Consider the following 20,579-nt stretch of genomic DNA (forward strand, 5'->3'; position numbering starts at 1 on the left):
AAAATTATTGCACACAATATGCACCAAGATAAATTACGAATATTTCTGTTTATAGCAATAAAAAAAACATATACACACAATGAATGAACGAGACAGACGTACAACAGAATGGTGAGTACGAAAGATAAAGAGTTACATACCGAGTTCAAAGGTAATTCAAATAAGGATTTTATTTGTTGAAAATTAAACAATTTACTACATTTAAATGCTGTAAATTCGATTTAAACTATACTTCTATTTTAACGGCCCATACAAAATACTTAAAAAAACTAAAGTAGCAATTATGACAACCCTACTTAAATTAATAAAGCCGGTTGTACACTAAATAACTTTAAGCTTTAATAACAATTATGCGATATTTTTGCTGAAGGTATTAAGATTGGAAGAGGTTTTGTTGCTTGGTGTCGTTTTCAAAGTCGCTCCAAGCGTTGTTCAATTCCATGAATATCATCTTCGCTATGTTCTCATTAGATGTACCCATTTGCTGTGAAAAAAATATGAATATACAAAAATCTACATCTATATCTATATATATAAAAGAAAGTTGTGTTAGTTACACCATTTATAACTCAAGAACGGCTGAATCGATTTGACTGAAAATTGGTGGGCAGGTAGCTTAGAACCAGGAAACGGACATAGGATAATTTTTACCCCGTTTTCTATTTTTTATTCCGCGCGGACGGAGTCGCGGGTAAAAGCTAGTTACTGAAATCGTATTGGCATACATTGTACAAATTGCTTTATTCTAAAATAACTAGCACGCCTTGCTATTTGCTAATTGCGGTCGTGCAATTTGAAACACCTAATGTAAAACGACTCTTTAAAGTAATTAGAGATGATACATAAATATTTGAGATCAAACTTAACACGTTCTTTGCCGCTAAGTTTTTACAGGAACTCTTAGAGCCAGTCTCTGAGAGTTCACGTGTTCAAATCAACATATTCGACGGTTTAAGTTCATTAACTAATATAGGAGACGACTAAAACACTCACTTACATTTGTCCGATGTCGGCACCGACTAGTTTCGAGGTCATCGGGGGCCGACATCGGACAAATGTGAGTGTTTTAGCCGTTTCCTATATTAGTTAATGATAATATCTCACGAAAGTTCAGCTCCGCAGTACCCTTCTCAGGCATTTACGGTTCGCTACACTTTATATTGTGTTCTACGGAGGGTGGTGTGTGTTGTATAGAGCCGCCATGATGTTTCCAGCAGTGAATGTGTTAACAAAGTTACCTTGTCAGGATGTACAGCAAGACATGCCTTCCTGTAATTCTTTTTGACGTCGGCGGCGGACACAAGTTGAGACATGTCGCAACGTGTCCAGCGGCAATCCTCCCACACCACCGTGTGCAGCGAACATAACAGCGCACGAATGTTCGCCTTCTTACCTTCCGTCTGGTACATATTCATTAATTATATAAATGCTAATAGATGAAGTTTATAAATTTAAATAGTATTTATTGATTTTTATCTAAGCACAAATGTCTTTGTTAAAAGTGTTTGTAAATCTCATTAATTAATTTAAGCTGCAAGACAAACTTAGAACAATTTTTTTTAAATACCTTCAATTTTTAGGACAAAAATTAAGAATTTAAGATAGTTTTAAGAAAGAACACTTCAAAACACTGCAATCGTTGTCCTATCGTATTCGAAGTTTCAATAACTATTTTTATCATCTCACCCATTCATGTATCTTAAGTTTCTCTGGGTCCATTTCCTTGACCATTTCCTCTTTGCGCATTGCGTTGATCGTCTTAGGGCCGGTGTCCCGCTTGGTGGCGAAGTCATATCCCTGACTGCCGAGCAGCTCGCCGAATATATCTGTAGACTTCTTACATTTGTCTTCAGCTGGAGTTTTTGCTGTTTCGAAATGAGTCCGACTGAAACATAATTATAGATACTTTAATACTCACTGCAATATGATATCATCATTAAATTTATTAACTTTATAGCCATTACTTAACTATTTCTGTGAAAAAGAACATATAATATGCGACTGAAAATACATAAGTGTTAACAAAAAATTAATAATAAATGATAACTACCTGTAATCTGGTTGGTGAGCTGGTGACCTGGCGGGAGTGTGGGGCTGATGTGCGGGAGTGTGCGCGGGGGAGCCGCGTGGGGTCAACAGGGGGGTGCTGCCAGTCGGACCCACACCCGGGGGTGGCATGGCCCCTGGAGGTGGCATGGCCCCCGGGGCCGATCCCGTGGAGCCAATCGAACCTGTAGACTGTGTGGAGTTGGCCGGCATGTTAGAGCCAAGCAGACTAAAGTCAGCAAACGGGTCCTTCCGTGTTGGTTGTGCTTGATCTAATGGTACACTTTGGGAACGCCCTGTCAAGTAACAACATATTAATTGCACTATATTTTAATACTTAATACTATATTTTAATTTGTCTATAATAACGTTAAACTAATTTTATGTAGTAAATAATAATGTTTTTTAAAGTGTTATGTGTATATTTAGCTCTCTTTAACTCCGGCTACATTCTATCTTCTTTCTTTCTTATGTAACGAAACGTACAGCATCGTGTCGTAGAAACTTCAATCTCAGTATCTTTCAATTTTACAGCATGTAAAGTTAAAACTTTTTTAGTTATAATAGTTATTATAGATTTTCTTACCTTCATCCTTGATCAACTGTGGTGTGAGCAGCGGCTCTTGCTTTGGCAGGGGGTCGTTAAGGCCGAATGGGTCAAAGTTCAGGGGGTCGCTGGAGTTGACGTTGGCGCGGGTGACGGGAGGATCAGAAGGTGCTGGTAGATCACCGAAAATCGACTGCGAAAAAAATAATAAAAAAATCTCAGCATTCATTTAATCGTTAACATCGCAAAAAAATTTAAGAGCTATAAAAACTAACCTGTCCGTTATCCGTAGTCTTTCCACTTAGAAAATCGCCGAAAGTATCGTCATTTTGCTTTTCCATCATGCCGAAGAAATCGAATGAGTCATCGCTCTTCAATTTCTCTGCTTTTTCCTTTCGCTCTGAATTGGATATGTTGAGGAGATCTGCGGTGTCGTTTTGTGGTTGTTGTGAAGGTTGCGGAGGAACCGGTGGTGCGGGTCGCGGTGGCTGGGGGGAGGGCGGCACGGGTCGCGCGGGAGGACGCTTCTCCGCCTCTTTAGGTGGGTAGTCCGAGGTTACTGGAATTAGTAAACTCACTATAGTAAAATAGGATTATTTTTATACTAATGTGTATAAATTTTATTATCATTTCTTTTAAACATTAATTAGTGGTTAATAAGGATACACATAAAATAATAAAACATTAACTTTTAAAGTTTTGCTGTTTTGATTGCAACATTTTATTTTATTATACAGCTATGTTTTGTCGATCAAAGTTAGTTAGAATTAACCGCTAAATTGTTCTTAAGAGATAAAAAAAAACATTACAACAAAACTCAAAAAATCGGCAGAATAAAAATTAGAATAAGGCATCTATAACGTGCACAAAACATTTCATTATTTTAGAACTAAATATAAGCCTTTAAAAACTTGATAAATAATGATAATCTGCGAAAATATTTAAAAATGACTTTTGTCGAAAATAAAATCAAAACTCCATGTAGAGGCTTTTAGAAAATATAAATAAAGGCAGGTGATAGAAATACTAATAGACAATGTTAACACATTCGTAACAAACACATACTTGTAAGAGGTACTGCAGTCGTGTTTTTTCGAAGATTGGCTGCATCAAAATAATTATATAAATACATATTATAAAAATATCGTATAATTTTTTACAATTGTATTAAGCATCTTGTTTTTTATTAATTTCAGTGGTGATACTTTTAATAATCTTATGAAAATCTAGATTATAGGAAATAACATCTTTGCTCTATTTCACATAGAGAATATTAAGATACCTAGTATATTGAGTTACTATATCCTAGATATATGTCTTTTCAAATATCTCGACGGCTGACCTTGAACAGCACTGCGCATTACTCTCTCCTCGCATCTAATTATACCTAAAATTTTGTTTCAGCGACGCGATGTTCCGAGCCGCTAAGATATTTGAAATGTCCAATAACGACGCAGCGTTACATGATGATTGTGGTATCTACATATACCACAGACATACAACTATTTGTCACTTTCGATGTATTAGAAGTTTATGGTCAAAGTTTTTGTCTATGGGTTGTATTGTTTTTGTTGTTACTTAAAGAGAGTGTGAGGGTCAATACAAGGTTATTGACTCACCAAAGTTGTCAATAGTCTCGTCTCGCTCCAAGTTGGTGGAGAAGAGAAGGTCTGGCGTGCGCACGGGGAAGGAGTGGTCTTCCTCCCAGAGGTCACAACGCGGCTTGCGGCGCTCTCCATGCTGCACCACCAGGCTCAGCACCACGCTCACGTTGGACGAGAAGTGCTCGTTCACAGGACCGGAATCTTCGATGCCGTCGATTTCAGACCTGGTAATTGCAATTTTTACTAAAGTGACATCATCAGCGCCGTCCATTATTCCCTACGGAGGATCATCACGGAACGTTTTCATCTTACTAATATTATATATGAGAAAGTTAAAATGGATGGATTGAATACATAGGCTTCTTACAAAGATTTTTTTATTTCGGCGCGGACGAAGTCTCGGGGAAAACCTAGTATATTGTGTACCCAACGTTATAATTTGTCAATCCGGGGAATGGATGCTTTTTACTTTATTAGGTTATGTACAGTACTGTATAAATCACAAATGTCGTGTAAATATATGTACGCTGTATGATTTTTACAATGATGATTGATTGATTTTTACATTATTTAGGGTTATGTATGTTACATTGGGACCTCATGTAGTCTAATACGGGTAAACCGACTCTGAAGAGCGAAAATAATTGGAGCTATAGCTAACTATTGTGTATGTACCTGGTGAACTTGACGGCGTGCTGGTCATAGGCGAGGTATCCAGTGTGGAAGCTGACTGAGAGCATGGGCACAGCGTGCACGCGGCCCAGCTGCTGGCGCGCGTGGTACACGCTGATCAACACGTCGCCAGTCACTGTGCTGTCCAGCGGGAGTGTCACCTGAACACATCCACCAGTATAACATTCCAGTTCAATTTAAAAAAAATAACTCCATCAGCCGCTCTTGTGACATATGACTAAAGTGACATGTGACAAGCTCTTCGTGACAGCCTGTGACATCATTTTATCAGTTAAAAAGTAATAGAATCTACCTTTCCTTCGGCCATCATGTAAAGATGCATCCGGTCATAATCTTGAACAGTTGACAAAATCAAACGATCTTCATTATAAATCTCAATGTATGGTCGGCATCCGTCTCTGAAAAAGACAAATTTAAACGTTATTAAAATTGTACGCATTACATTTGAATTATAGAAAAAAAAAATATTATGTAAAGTTGAAATAAAAAATGAAATACCTTGCTTTTGTAAACAATGGCACCGGTTGTATGGTTAAAGAAACTAGCGAAACAGGTCTAAAGTGTGGGAGAACTGGCTCTGGTCTGTAATACACAAAAATCAAATAAATAATCATCCCTAAAATAGTTAACTTACAATAAATTAGAGTTGGTCCTTTGAGCAGGACATATTAAAAGAACGATATACCCAAATAACTAACACACAACAATATTCTGACATATTTTACTAATAAATAACAAAGAGAACTCACCGTACAATGTTACTAAGGTAGTACAAATAACGAAGCTGTGCGGGAGATATGCTGATTGGTGATCTCTTCACCGCGAATATCTGGAGTGCGTCCTCCGGGACTGTCACCAGCTTAGCGTATAATAGTAACCCGCAGAGTAGCATGCATGACATAGATTTACCGTCCTAAAATAAAAAAAGAAATCTATATACACTTACCGTTGGTTTCTGAAATCTCTGCATAAAACATATCGTCATCACTGTCATTATCTTTGACAAAACAGAGATAACAATATGTTTTAAACGGGATTTTCGTCTCAGAAACCCACCATAAATCAAAATATAGAGAAAATCGATGCATAATTAACTAGCATTGACGGTTCTAGGCTCATATTAAGCTAATTAGTATTTTTATCCAAAACTAAAAAGTAATCAGGAAATCTGAAAAACTGTATTTATCTCTTCACTAGCTTTTACCCGCGACTCTGTCCGCGCGGAATAAAAAAAATGCACACAAGATAAAAAAGTTCCTATGTCCATCTCCTAGTTCTAAGCTACCTCCGTATAAATTTTCAGCTAAATCAGTTAGACCGATGTTGAGTTATAAATAGTGTAACTAACACGACTTTATTTTATATATATAGATAGATAGTATGCTATAACTGACCTGACATGTGATGACAATAGTGGCTCTATCATCACTGCCGAGGTAGTGGTACATGTGTTGTAGTAAGGCGTAGTATGGAGAGAGGAGGGGGGCGCGGTGGGCGGGGCTGGGCCACAGCGCACGGCCCGCGTCCTGCGCCGCGCGCGCAAAGTTCACCCGGCCGCGGCACGCGTTGTACACGCAGTACTTGCCCGGGTGACGACTCTCCAGGAACGCCTAGTATTTTTGTTTATATTAGGTCCTTACATATGAAATTGGCGTTTTGTATGGGAGGAAAAAAAGTCGAATATTTTTTAATATAATATATTTAATTAATCAAAGTATGAACCATTATTTTCTATGCACTTTTGCCATCTCATAGGTAGTTCATTGATCCTTTTACTAAAAAAACCAGTCGGACGGGAATCAATAAAATCTTTGAAGACGATTTGGACTGCCCCATCGGAGTTGAATTTTTTCCCTTGCAAGAAGTTATCCAAATTTCGAAAAAAATGGTAATCTGTTGGAGCAAGGTCCGGGGAGTACGGAGGATGTCTTAGACTTTCCAATTGAAGCTCTTCTAATTTAGTAGCCGTCTGTTACGCAGTGTGTGGTCTAGCGTTGTCGTGAAGCAGCAGTGGCGTGGAGCGATTGACCAGCCTAGGTTGTTTAGCCGATAGCTTTTCCATCATGGTTTGCAATTGCTGACAATAGACATCAGCCGTAATAGTCTGGCCAGATTTGAGAAAACTGTAATGAACAATACCGGCACTAGTCCACCAAACGCTTACAAGTAACTTTTTTGGGGTTAATTTTCGCTTGGGGCAGGATTTCGCTGGCTGGCCAGGATCCAACCATTGCGCTGAGCGCTTACGATTATCGTAAAGAACCCATTTTTCATCACAGGTAATGATTCGGTTTAAAATACCTTCATTATTGTGCCGGTTTAGTAATGTAACGCAACAGTCGACGCGCGTTTGCCGGTTTGCTTCAGTCAATTCGTGAGGTACCCACCTTTCAAGCTTTTTAATCTTCCCAATTTGCTTCAAGTGAATTAAAACAGTTTTATCACTAACATCGCAGCCTGCAGCTAACTCGGACGTGGCTTGCGATGGATCCGCTTCCAAAATAGCCTTCAACTCTTCATTATCAACTTGAATCTCAGGCCGTCCACGGGGCTTGTTTTGCAGATCGAAATTTCCAGAACGAAAACGTTGAACCAAAAACGAACTGTGTTTTCTTTTGCAACACGACCGCCATACACATCATTCACCCTTCGAGTCGTTTCCGCAGCACTAGTGCCACCGTGGAACTCGTACTCGTAAATAATGCGATATTTTTAGTTTTCCATTTTGTAAAATGAGTGACGCAAACAGAAAAAAACAGAAGAAAAAAAACAAACGAATGACGGTCATCGAACCACAGATACATGAGTCTATAGCTGTACAAATTTGAATTTGGAATTCCTTACCAAAGAGGAGAAATTCGTGATTAAATTGGCCAGTACGAAAAACGCCAATTTCATATGTAAGGACCTAATATATAAAAATATATCGCATATTTTTAAGTATATTTGTTTTAAATGAAGATATGTTATTAATCTTATAAATTTTGATATCTTCTAGAAAGCAACGATTCATACTATTTTATGTTGATCTAAAATGCAATTTTATAGAAATTATGTCGCAAAGAGATATGAATTTGTGTTTTTAGGTTACCTAATGTTATAAGCTTTATAGAAATAAAAAAAAACACAGAAAACAGTAAAAAAAATTACATACCCGTACGTCATCAATATGATTAGTTTTATAAGCGCTTTCTAAACCTTCCGAAGGGTATGGCATCACAATTATACGACTAGTTATATAACTTATGTCTAAATCCGTTCTAGCTATTGATCTGAAACAAAAAGAAAAACAAATATAAATAATCGAAGAAAGATTATTTATTTAATTATCCAAAAATCCAGGCTGACGGGGTCACATGACACTCAGGGGAATAATAAAAAAAGGAATGACACCACACTCGTCAAAATCGGCTTATGCTACAGAAAGTCACAATGTAATTAACATTCATACAAAAAATATTCTCCTAATCGTTGGTTTCTGAGAACAAAATTCTCCTATAAAAATACTGTTTTGTCAAAGATAATGTGAAGGATGACAATATGTTTTAAATAGGGATTTAATCTCAGAAACCAAGAAAAAAGGGATTAAGATTATTTAAACATTACTTACTGCTGAACAGTTTGCATTACTTTAGACGAGGTATCTTTAAGGTTCTTGAGGAAGCTACCAGCGCCACCTTTGATGGAGGAGAACAGGCCACCAGAGGCTGGTGTTTGCGGTAGAGGTGCGTGGTACTGCGGGACCGGTGGTGGGCGCGCGGGCGGCGGCGGACGACTTGGCTCCGGAGGTCGGGAGTTCGGTATCTCTTGATTGTTCGAAGTTACATCCTTCGTCACTGAAAATAATAGAAATATTTAATGGGATATTGTTCATACTAAACTAACAGTGGTTATTTTTTTCTTTTAACTTTTGGCTATTTGTTTTTTATTATTTTTTTTTAATTTTGAGAAATTTCTATTTTAAAAATGCGTTAATTTTGTTTTTAAAACTAGTATCGATTTTATTTGTATAGGTTATTGGTGATAGAAACAAGAGTATATTATTTTAAATTAATTTATTTCAAAAATTAAATATCTTACATGCTTTACTTATACCTAATAGTAACAAAAATATTGCTTGTCTATAAACTATTTAACAAAATTTTAAATATTTCAACTTTCTAAGAATTTTGTTATCATTAAGAGATTAAGCAGATTATAATGAAATTACATACTTCCAATTATTTTCTTTCATTGATCTTCCTACAATAGAGATTTCAATTTTTTTTTTCACCTTGGTACTGTCCTATAATATCTAAATGTGAACAATAGTAGCTTCAAACACTAACATATAAGTTATTTTTAATTAAGTATCTATAACATCGGAATGCGAGGAAGCTTTCAAACAAAAAATATTATAACAAAAGCGGAAAGATTTTATTTTAATTTTATATATATCATAATATTCGAAATAACATTTAAACGATTAGAAAACAATCATTACTTGAACGATATTTTAGAAGTTAAAGATTTCAAAACAACTCTTTTAAAATTTAACAAACATATTTCGTATTTAGATTTTTGTTGATAATAAAACGTAATAAAAATAGTACTATTTACTAGGCCGTATATTTTGGCTATCAAAAATAAAATTAACAAAAAACAATATCACATGTTTTAACAAAACAATACAGTTGACGAAAACAGTTATTAAAATATGAAAAAAAAAGAAACATGTATATTTTTTTCGAAAAACCATTTCCTATTAGATTTCTTTAAACTATGTGATAGAACTAAAACTATTAAGTAATATTTTCCGACCACCTTTACATCAAATATTAAGATGATTAAAATTATTATCCATATTTTGCAGATCATATTTTTTTCAATACTGTGTGCAAAAAAATGCAGTGAAAATACTAAAAATATAATGACATTATGGTTTTTAACAAAATAAGACTCATAGTCAAAAAATAATCACTATCTATGCATTCAAATATTAAAAGAACTTTTGGTTAAAAATTAATTTTCACTGAAATACATGAAAATATATCAGTGTAAAATAAAAGAAGCGTCAACTTCACTAATTATATTTTTTCGATGTGTGAACATAGTCCCACAACGATCTTATAGCATTTTTTTGACACTGACAAAGTTTTAAGGATTGCCAGTAGTAATTCCTTACTATTCGAATTGATATACCCAAAAATATTAGCAAATTAACCCACATCTTGAGTGATATTTTTATGGAATTTTGAAAATTATGAAAATGGCAACATTAATCCGTGCAGCTGTTGCTCCTTCATTGGTTTAAAATATGACGCTGTCAAGATGACACTGTTGGTTCATATAATTACCGACTGCCATAAGAACCTTGTGCAACTATATTTGGAAGACGATAGAATAATAGCATTTGAAATATATGTGAGCAAGCTAACTTATATAATGAAATTAAAAATATAATCTATTTGCAAAGATATGCTATGTTAAGTGGAGTAAGTACATTATACTTGCAAATATTTATCTTCTTAAATTAAATTAAAATTATAAATGTGAAAGGGGACACAGGAATGCATGCTTAAAACTATTAAGTACATTTTTTAATGTAATGAAAAAGCACCGCGGAATGTAAACGTGAACCCAACATCACGGAAAAAATCAAGTGGAAAAATTTAACAAAAATATATTTCGAATATCTTCTTTGACATTAAATCGACTTAATAATTAAGTGAAGCATTTTTTATTATTTAATATTTATGAATAGAATGTAATGTTGATGAATAAAATTTCTAATGAAGTGTGACCTTGACCTCCATCGTTATATTTACTGCTTCCACCGTATCCAAAGATTGGCCAGTTAGTTTGAAGATGTACACACCCAATAAAGACTTATTGAATTACAACCAATTTTTTTTTAGATTGAGAATAACGCCATCTAGTTTTACGGTTACGCGCATAGTATACTAAAATCGAGTTTTTTTGTTTTTTTATTAGTTTTAATACTTAACTCACAAATTAATTAGACATAGAATTTAATTAAAAGTGAGCTATGGTTATACCGTCGTTGTCTAAATGGTCAAGATGGCCTAGAACTCAACTTTTTATCTGATGCATTTCAGATATTAAAAAAATTATATCTCTAATATAAAATTGCACATCCTGAACAATATACAGTTTCAGATATTTTTTGAATGTATAAGTTATTGATTATTATAATATTTCTATATCTAGAAAGAATTTAAATTTCATTTTAATCAATTCCTCTTTGGAATGTCATACGAAGCGGGTGTTTCCCGTTGGGCCTATCGACTAACCGATCAATCGGCCAAAACGCTTTTTTTTCCATTGGGCTCGTTGAATCCAAAAATAGAGTCAAAAACATATTTCCATTGTTCCAATTGATTCTATGGAGTCAATCGGCACAATAGTATTTTTTGCCATTGGGCCGATCGGCCTAACGGGTAACACCATACGATGTAATTTTTTCGAGTTATTAAAAACAATTATTGTCTACTAATTATTGTATTGGTAACTTATACATAGACTAAAATTCTAAACAGGTGCAAAGCACCGCGTCTTTTTAATACAAATGCATTGCAAATAAACTGATATATAAAACGGTTAATACTTTGAAATGTACAAATAAACATTCTTATAGAAGATATAAGTAGTAAACAAATAAAAAAAATATTAAAAAAGTATTGTGTATGTATAAATAAAAAACAATACTCATCATTGCGAGCAAATCCATGTGTCTAGCACAAGCGGTCAAAGTGTGTGTTGTCCAAATGGGTGACATGCTTAGCGCCACGCGGGGTGTCATTTAAACGAGAAAACAATCGGGCACCCGAAAAAGTTGAAAACACCTAAAATGAAAAAAGAAATCGTGATATGTAACGATGGAGTTATCTAAATTTATTTTTATTAAACTAAGCCATGTGTCTTTTTTCATTAAAAAAATGTAAATCAATTAAAATAAATAAAATTCTTTTTTACATTACACGTGAATTATAAGTAAAACCAGTAACTTTTTTGTAAGTGGTCATCTGTTCAGTAAAATTGTTTCAAATATTGTCCTAACACTTAGTGTGGTCCACTAATCTTTCCAAAAAGATATAATATATTATTAACCTCGTCACCATATCTCAAAGTACAGTCAACGAAAAAAATTCATTTTCGTTAAGTATATGCTAAAAAAAATATAATTTTTGTTTTTCTTCCTATGTTTTGACACGTGGCTTCGTTTAATAAATAGAAACATGCTATGAACTCAAATATGCTCAATCTAACGAAAAGGAAGCATTGTATATGTCGCATGCAAATTGGATTATTCTGTTTAGCTCTTAATAGTGTCTGAATATAATATGTATGATGTAATCTTAGATCTACTTAGATGTAGAACAAGCATAATAATAGCATATTGTTTATCTATATTAATTGGTTGAAAATAAAAATAGATTCATATATGTAATTTAAAATAACTTAATGTAATTGAAACTGTTCAATAATTTTACAAGTTTTAATAAATTAAAGCAAACAATAAAAACGAAGTTTTTTTAGTATATAACCTTTTATTATCTTTTTGATTATTCCTAAATCTCAAGTTCTGAATAGCTGAGTTCACTTCTCGATATCTACTTTGAAAGTTGTCATTATTATGCATAACGCGTAGTATAATATTTTTATGGTTGATGTTAGATATGTAAGTTCGATTTAATTACTCTTTTTCAGATATACATTATCGTAATTTGTACCGCTTATTCTCACAGAGTAGTGTGATTTAATGGTAATTAATAAAATCGACGCTATGGGAGTACCATAATTTTTTTAAACCACTGTGAGCGTTTAATTTCTGAGAGAATTTTGCGTATTGCTTTTTGAAAGTTAAATTTACTTTATAATCCTTAAATCGGTTATCTATTATTATTTTATTTATTATTTTCACTATCCAAACATTACTGTTTATATTAGGCCTGGAAATTTCATGTTTAGGGTAACTACGTATCCTTGTGCATTGACTTAGTATTGATACAGTTAAAAAGAAATAGCAGTTCCTTCTAGTTTTATAATGTGGTAATAGTTAAATATGACGTCATTTATTATCGTCGCTCCTAACTCTTCCAATAAAAAAAAATTAGTTTTAGTTTACACTATTATATGATACAGTACTAAATACCCTTGATTCTTAGATGTTGGAAATTGGATAAATCAATGGTTGATCTAGACAGCAATAATATTGCAAAAAGTGTACATTAGAAATGTAGATAAAACACAACAATTTATCTGACTAGAATACTTTTTTACAGCTAAAAGAAGATAAGATTTTATGACGGCAATTAATGATTATGAACTAGACAAAAATTGTTATTTGGCATAATTGTTTGCAAAAAAACCTACCACAGATAAAGTGTTAGTGAAAAATGTGCGATTTAATTAATAATGTGTGGCCGCTAAAAGATGTTAGAGACTAGATATTAGTAAAAATAGCAATAGTTAGTGAAGAGAACAAAGCATAATGTAAGTTATTTTACCCATGTCTTCCGCGCAACCACCAACACTTCAAATTCCTCCTATTTCGTAAACTTCGTAAAAATAAAACTTTTAAATATATTTAAAAATAAAAACAAACCAATAATGATGATAATATACTCGTTTATTTGTAATTTAACACATTGATGTGTCTTAAATAAATAATTTACAGTGAAAATAGAAAGATGTATCCAAATATTAGAATGACAATACATTTCGTTATACGCACTGCAAACTATTTAAGTTAAAATTATTTATACATTAAAAAATAAATACTGATTTAATCTATAAATACTCGTTATAATGTATTGTCTTTGAGAATGTTATCCTTCTTAGATTACATAACATCAGAACCATATAAGAATGTATTGCGTATGGCAACACATAAATAAGCCTCAAGACTAGCAACACAGAGCGATGACATTTCGTATCCAAATTGCCCGCCAAAATACGTCACAAAGCCACCCGATAGGTTAGTGCAAATTCTAAATACTTTAAACCAATGTTAGTTCGTAATACTTTTCGAATAACCTGCCTATATAATATTTGTTTAGTTAAAATTATTTAATTTATGCATTATAATATACTAGACTATCCAAGTTTCTTTATTTTTTCGATTACAGAAAAAAATATATATACATTTTTTTTTTCTATCTACTAATATTATAGGTTGTAAGCAAGATTTTACTGAAGTTATATAGAAAATGATTTAAGAATACCAGATGTTTTAACTTTACTTTACGAATACATTAACTTCAACAAAATTTAAGTTTAATTAGAAAGCACAGATAGATTATAATGCCATATATGGATAGCCATTTGCCACTGTACTTCAAAGCTATTTATTATACGTAGTTTATAACAAATATTATACATTAATACTAAATGGGGTTTTTGTCGTAGTAAAGTTAAACTAAACCCCTAAAAAGGAATGTCCATTGATAGAATTAAATCTAAACTAGTGACGGAAATCTTAAATGACTAATATAAAGAAAAATACACACTTTATAAGTGTACTCTACTGTCTTTTTTTAGAAAACTATAGAGTAGTTCAAAATATTTCTATACTCTTGTTATTGAAATTTGTCCTTCGTTTACCATAATACCAGACTTAAGAATTTAATTAAAGCTCCATAGCTTCCTATGTTTTTTTAACTGACATAACAACTCTGTTATGACCATAATGCCGATTAATAAGTAAAAAAATGGAGTTTTTTCCATTAAAATATATTTTTAAATTAATTTAGCACTGAAAGAACTAATTAGGCTCTCTGTTCACGGGGAAAAAAAGTTAATCGAAAGGAATATATGAATAAAGTCAAATAAATGCTATACTACCTTCATAAGTCATTCTTAGAACAATTTAGTTAACAATGCCTTACCTTTGGTGATGTAAATTTTTTTGGTGAATAACAACATTGGAATGTTAAAGACATCTCACATCGTAATTTTTTTTTTCGTTCAAAACATTCTAAAGAGATTAACTCAAAAAAAAAAAATTGTAAATCAACGAAAAAAAATTTGAGTGTAAAAAGTTAAAAAATACTTGACCATTAATAGCTCGATTCGCATTAGCAACAGAACAAAAAGATGGGGGTCGTATGAGCGAGCGCGATTTTCGACCGATACTTTTCGGAGCCGGGCCAAGTTTTTTTTTTTCTAATTTATCACAAATAATATGAATCCGCGACGGGTTTTCTTAGTATATGGTAGTGTAATATTTACTTGACTTCTTATTACCTGGCGAGCTAGTGGCCACAGATTGTTCAACTTTTTTACGCTCAAATTTGAGTGGTTGCTTCAGATTGACGTTGTTGGACTCCGCGATGGCCGCCAGACGCTCCAGCACTCCGCTGATCGACAGCCGCTCCTCAGGGTTCACAGTCAGGCAGCCGGCTGCAAACAAATTCATACATTTTAACATACCTACATATGAAAACTAGCTGTTGCCCGCGACTCCGTCCGCGCGCAGTTAAAAAAAATGAAAAATAGATGTTGGCCGATTCTCAGACCTGACTGACTGAATATGCTCACAAAATTTCATGAGAATCGGTCAAGCCGTTTCGGAGGAGTACGGGAACGAAAACTGTGACACGTGAATTTTATATATTAGATGTTACGATGCGGCTTTTTTAAGTCCCTGTAAATCAATCGAAAGCAAAAACTGCTTTCATTTTTTGAAGTCTAAAATTCAGGATTTATTATAACGATATCGTTTAATATTAAATTTCACAATATTACTTTGGATATTACGAGTTGTTCATGTGGAGTTAATGTATGTTTTAGACCCAAAACTTTGTTAGAAATTATCAATTTAATATTGTTCATATAATATTTAAAAATATATTTACAAGTTTAAATTTTTTAAATAGACCAACTTTATCAGGAACCTCATTTAATGACCCATATAAAACTGGGCCATGATCTGATTTCTTCACAATGCCATTGTTTCGAAAAATCGTAAGAAGATAAATCAATAAAATGTTATTAAATGATTTCCACTTGTAGTAACTATATGTAAGTGTTTGAAAAATTATACTTTAAAAGTGTTATTTGTTAATATAAACGTTTTTAGATTTGGAAATAAAATATCTTGCACTGCATCGTAATAACCTCAGTCATTTTCAATACAATTATCATACCAATTAACAGAGAAATTAATTATAAAAACCATTAAATATTAAATTTAAAAAAAACTTACTTATGATTTCATGAAAACATTTATATCGTTGATCATTGGGGTTCAAGTTATAGTTGCCGTTCAGTATGGCCAGTTTTGCAGAGTCTTCAAATGGATGCTGCATAAAGCAGAGTGTGTATAAAATGCAACCCAGCGCCCAAATATCCACCGAATGGTCTATCTTACGATTATCCCAAGTGTCCAGCATCTCGGGAGCTCTGTACATCGGTGTTGTAAACTGAGCCAACTGGAATAAACGGATTAAACAATAACAAGTTGATGCTTTCGAAAGTGGTTTACGTTGACTCCTTGATGTCCACGGAAGACTCGGCGAAGGTGTACGATGTTGAAGAATAAATGTAGCTGTCAAATTTTGACGAGAGAAAAATGTTTGGGAATCCCTGAGATTGACCTATTTAAGAAATAGTAGAGGTTGTCAATACTATGTTAATTTCTTCGACAAGGCTTTTTTACTATCCCATTACACAATAAAGAATCTTAACAAAGACACTAAAGTAATACGTAAAAAAACAAAGACAGCCAGTTGAGAATTCGCATAATTGGTTCCAATTGGTCAATGAGTGTTGCGGACTAAAATACTGCAGACTGGAAAGTTAAGTCTGCAGAAATAATAGCCAATGCAAACACAAGTTTTAGCCATTTATCTATTGTTATCCTTTACTTTGACGTGCTCATATATTTTTCTGATATAACCCAAACAATTTTAAGTTCAAGTACAGAGCATTAATTTTTTTTTTATTAATATTTTTGGGTGACACTTTAAAAAAATAGATCTTATCTTTATGTTTAAATATGAATTTACTTACGTTTTCTTCTAGCATATTTCTCTGATTTGCACTCCATGAAGGGTTTGGTGTGTATACGTCGGTCGTAGCCGATCCGAAATCACACAATTTTATTGTACCTAAAACATATAAAAAATTAAGCCAAATAGTCATTTTGCAAATCTCTATTACAATCGGGAACATTGACTTATATAACCAATCCAAATTATAAATAATCTTCTCTGGAAATCAGTGTCTATTTCGTAGTCCATTACACGACATTAGGCCTAATGCAAATTAATAAATTAAAAAAAAGTGTCGATTATTAAAGAAAATATTTTTATTAGTTATTGGTTTAGAGATTGTGCCAAGGATAACACAACAACAAAATCGTTACATGTTACACGTAACGATTTTTCAAGTAACCTCTACGTTACTTAAACACTGCGTAGATTAACGGCATTACATAAATTGCTTAGTTCTTTACTGATTCCAACAATCCGCCTACGCTATAAATACGTTGTTCTATAAAAATACTGTAAGAAAAGTTGATGACAATTATATGTAAGCATCAAAAAATATATTTTACCATGTACAATGTGATGAAATTAAAATAAAATGATAAATATTTTGGCCATGTGTACTAACACAATAAGAGGTTTAGGTGGTGCAAGACAAGCCACCTTTACAATACATCACAATCTTACTAATATTAAAAATGCGTAAGTTTAGATGGATGGATGTTTGTTAGAAAGTGTGTTAGAAGGAATGGCTCAACGGATCTTGATAAAATTTGGCATAGATGAAGAACATAGTCTGGAAGAACACATAGGCTACTTATTAAGTTTTTTTTTAATTCAGCGCGGACAGAGAGTACAGATATATTAAAAAAAATATCTCTTTTGTGTATTTAAAATGGTAATTTACATATTGCAGCTTAAAAGAAAAACATTAAATTGTCTGCATTATAAATAGTAAATCTGTATTGTTTAAATGTCACAAAGATGTAAAACAAGACAACATTAATACAAGTGTATTTTATTGATTGATTGCCTTCTAGCAATTGAATCATATAAGTATGACCTAGTTATTGGCAAACAGACATCCGTCCAAGACTTCAGGGTTGTTGAAATAATATTATTCATCACTCTGTTAATAAATTTGTTTAATATGCAATTGTCCGGATCTTCAAAAAGGGCTGGATTCATTTCAGTAGCTTATCCAGAATCTTACTTACATTCTGCCGTCCGTTGCAAGTTAAAATAATTTATTCCGTTAACATGTATTGCTACATTTAAAAAATTTAAATATTAATTACCTTCATTAGATATTAAAAAATTTTCTAATTTGAGATCACGGTGTGCAATTGGTGGTACTTGATTATGCATATGCTGCACAGCTCTGCACGCCTGATAGAATACTCTTAAAATAGTTTGCAATGGAAACGCCTGCCCTCTATGTTGTAACGCCTCCATTAAACTACCTCCGCTACATAGATCCGTTAACAATAAATACTCTCCCATTCCATGGGTAGTCTTCGTCTTGTCTATAAATGATGCAGCTATGTACTTTATAATGTTAGGATGGCCCGATAACTTTTTTAATATGCTAATCTCTTGTATAATATTCTTATTTGCTTGTTCATCAGCTGCCATTAGTCTTTTTAAAGCATATTCAGTGCCTAAAGATATATCTTGAGCAACAAACACAAATGCAAAACCACCTGCAATACAATGTTATCATAAAATTATCTGCTCTTATCTTCATGTAACCCAATCAGACAATATTTAAACATCTTTTAACATATAATATTATATATTGGGTTGTTCGGAAAGTCACTTCGTTTTTATTTCTATTTTCCATGTTTATTTCTATAACATCGGACAAATTGTCCGGCTCGCCCGATGAAATACCACGACCACACAGAAGACAGGCGTGAAGTGAAAGTAATTCCGCGTTTCGTCTGATGAATGTGGTGCCGGAGGCCTGATATTAGTCCTCTTTCTCTGCCCACCCTTTTCTAATAAGGAAAGGATGGGAAGGGGAGGTGGATTCGATGGAGGAGATGCATAGGAAGGTTAAATATTCTCTTTTTGTGTGTCTCCTCTTTCGTCGATTGAGGGTAGGCAACGCATCTGCAATTGCGAATGTCTATGAATAGCGGTCACTAAATCGATAAAAAACGTAATGACTTTCCGAACAACCTAATGGTTAACATATGTGAAAGATATAGCTATTTTGAAATTGCTAACACTGATCAATATCACCCAAAGTAGCAAAGAAAAACAACATTACACATAAATGGTATTAAGAATATAAAAGCAAAAGTAAATACAATACATTTGGTGTCTAGGTTTAAAAATGTACTTCTGAATAAATTGCTGTTTCCTTTTGATTATTTTTTAATATGTAACTTTGTAAGTAATAAATCTAAAATACCAATAACAGATTTAACTATGTGTAACACAACACTGATTAACTTTAATTGTATTTAATGTGTTACATAAGTGACATTAAAGTTTAACCAAATTAAAGAGGCAAACATTAAAGCCTTTTTAATTGTTTTTTTTGTAGTTGACCAGTATTCTAATAACATCATTAATGATATTATGATACAGTACACTGAATTACATATTTAAATGTAACACAAATATTGAGAATTGTGATTCTCAGTGTCTTCATATAGGAATATTAATTTTGACAAAAACATTCTATAGTGGTGATGAAATAGTTCATTCTATTCTTTCAAGTAGATTTTGATTGTTTCAAAAACTGTATGTGATATTGCCATTATCTAATGGGATATTCAAAGGTCAGCCATTAACTATATGATAATTTCAATTCCATAGAATCACTGTTAATGGCATGTTACCTATCTAATATGAAAGGAACATGTTCCAAGCAGATTTATAATAAGAAAAAATAGAAGTATAAGAATTATAATACATAATGTCAGTCTATAAACATATATTATCAAGCAGATAAGGCTCAAAGTAGTCAGTCTTATCATTAAACATTTTGAAATAATTTGTGTACAAAAAGCATTTCAATGTTTACACTTTAGACGGTCTAATAGTTTTAATAAATTTCGAATAAACTAAATAAAAAAGAGTCTTTACAAATCAATGTTTTCTCAATTTTTATAGTTGTACTGAAAATCATGGGTAGTGGAAGACAAATTAAAAAATCTATTCATATTCGGCTTTTCCGCCCCCAAGTCTACGTGTAGAACAGTGACCGAGACTTTGAAGGCCCTTTTAGGTACTACTTTTTCGTAAACGTATTTTCTTGTATTATTTGGCCTCATTACTTACCTTCAGCTATGACTTTTTTTACTCGCAGTTTCATTTTCCCGATTTCTACAAATTGACCAACAAAATCATTATCACTGCCTCCGTTGGCACCTCCAGAACTGAAGTACCCCATCGCTGATTTAAAGACACTCATATTTCAGGCTTTATATTTTCACTTTCTGTACCAAATTAAAATTAAATAAACACTATTCTACAGCTTCTTGTATTAAACCATTTTAATTGGAAATGTTCAAATTGTGGCGAGACATAATAAATTACAGAAGAAAAAGAATTGTGAATTGGCAGATCCTCTGGCACAATGGCAGCAATTATAAGTGTTACCATATCAACTAGAAGTCTCCATTTTTTTTTCCAATCAACAAAGCCAATGGGTCTTTTCTCTGGTTGAAAAAAAAATCAAAT

General features: G+C 33.0%; 1 protein-coding gene across 2 annotated transcripts; it reads right to left on the reverse strand.

Annotated features, from left to right (window-relative positions):
• Nucleotides 1-191: 191 nt before the first annotated feature.
• Nucleotides 192-20,486, reverse strand: LOC106715010 (cyclin-G-associated kinase). Of its 2 annotated transcripts, XM_045678248.1 has the most exons (20): nt 20,178-20,486; nt 18,182-18,586; nt 16,906-17,003; nt 16,100-16,325; nt 15,139-15,294; nt 8,501-8,726; nt 8,045-8,162; nt 6,285-6,500; nt 5,640-5,803; nt 5,389-5,472; nt 5,183-5,288; nt 4,873-5,030; nt 4,213-4,421; nt 3,659-3,697; nt 2,869-3,152; nt 2,633-2,786; nt 2,051-2,342; nt 1,687-1,885; nt 1,239-1,400; nt 192-484 (listed from the first exon to the last, which is right to left on the reverse strand). In XM_045678248.1, exons 1-20 carry the CDS (start codon nt 20,308-20,310, stop codon nt 374-376), a joined length of 3,540 nt encoding a protein of 1,179 aa, XP_045534204.1. In that variant the 5' UTR covers nt 20,311-20,486; the 3' UTR covers nt 192-373. The 2 variants fall into 2 exon arrangements, with proteins under 2 accessions (XP_045534204.1, XP_045534205.1); XM_045678249.1 differs by lacking the exon at nt 3,659-3,697 and having other exon boundaries at nt 193-484.
• Nucleotides 20,487-20,579: the final 93 nt, after the last annotated feature.

Source organism: Papilio machaon, chromosome 6 (assembly GCF_912999745.1).
Source record: "Papilio machaon chromosome 6, ilPapMach1.1, whole genome shotgun sequence".
NCBI classification, from domain to species: domain Eukaryota; kingdom Metazoa; phylum Arthropoda; class Insecta; order Lepidoptera; family Papilionidae; genus Papilio; species Papilio machaon.

Coding starts and splice junctions, on each gene's coding strand:
- LOC106715010 (XM_045678248.1), bottom strand. CDS start 20,310: ATGAGTGTCTTTAAATCAGCGATGGGGTACTTCAGTTCTGGAGGTGCC. Junction 17,004..18,181: donor TTTTTTAATATCTAATGAAG/GTAATTAATATT, acceptor TATATGTTTTAG/GTACAATAAAATTGTGTGAT. Junction 2,343..2,632: donor ACAGTTGATCAAGGATGAAG/GTAAGAAAATCT, acceptor GTTACTTGACAG/GGCGTTCCCAAAGTGTACCA.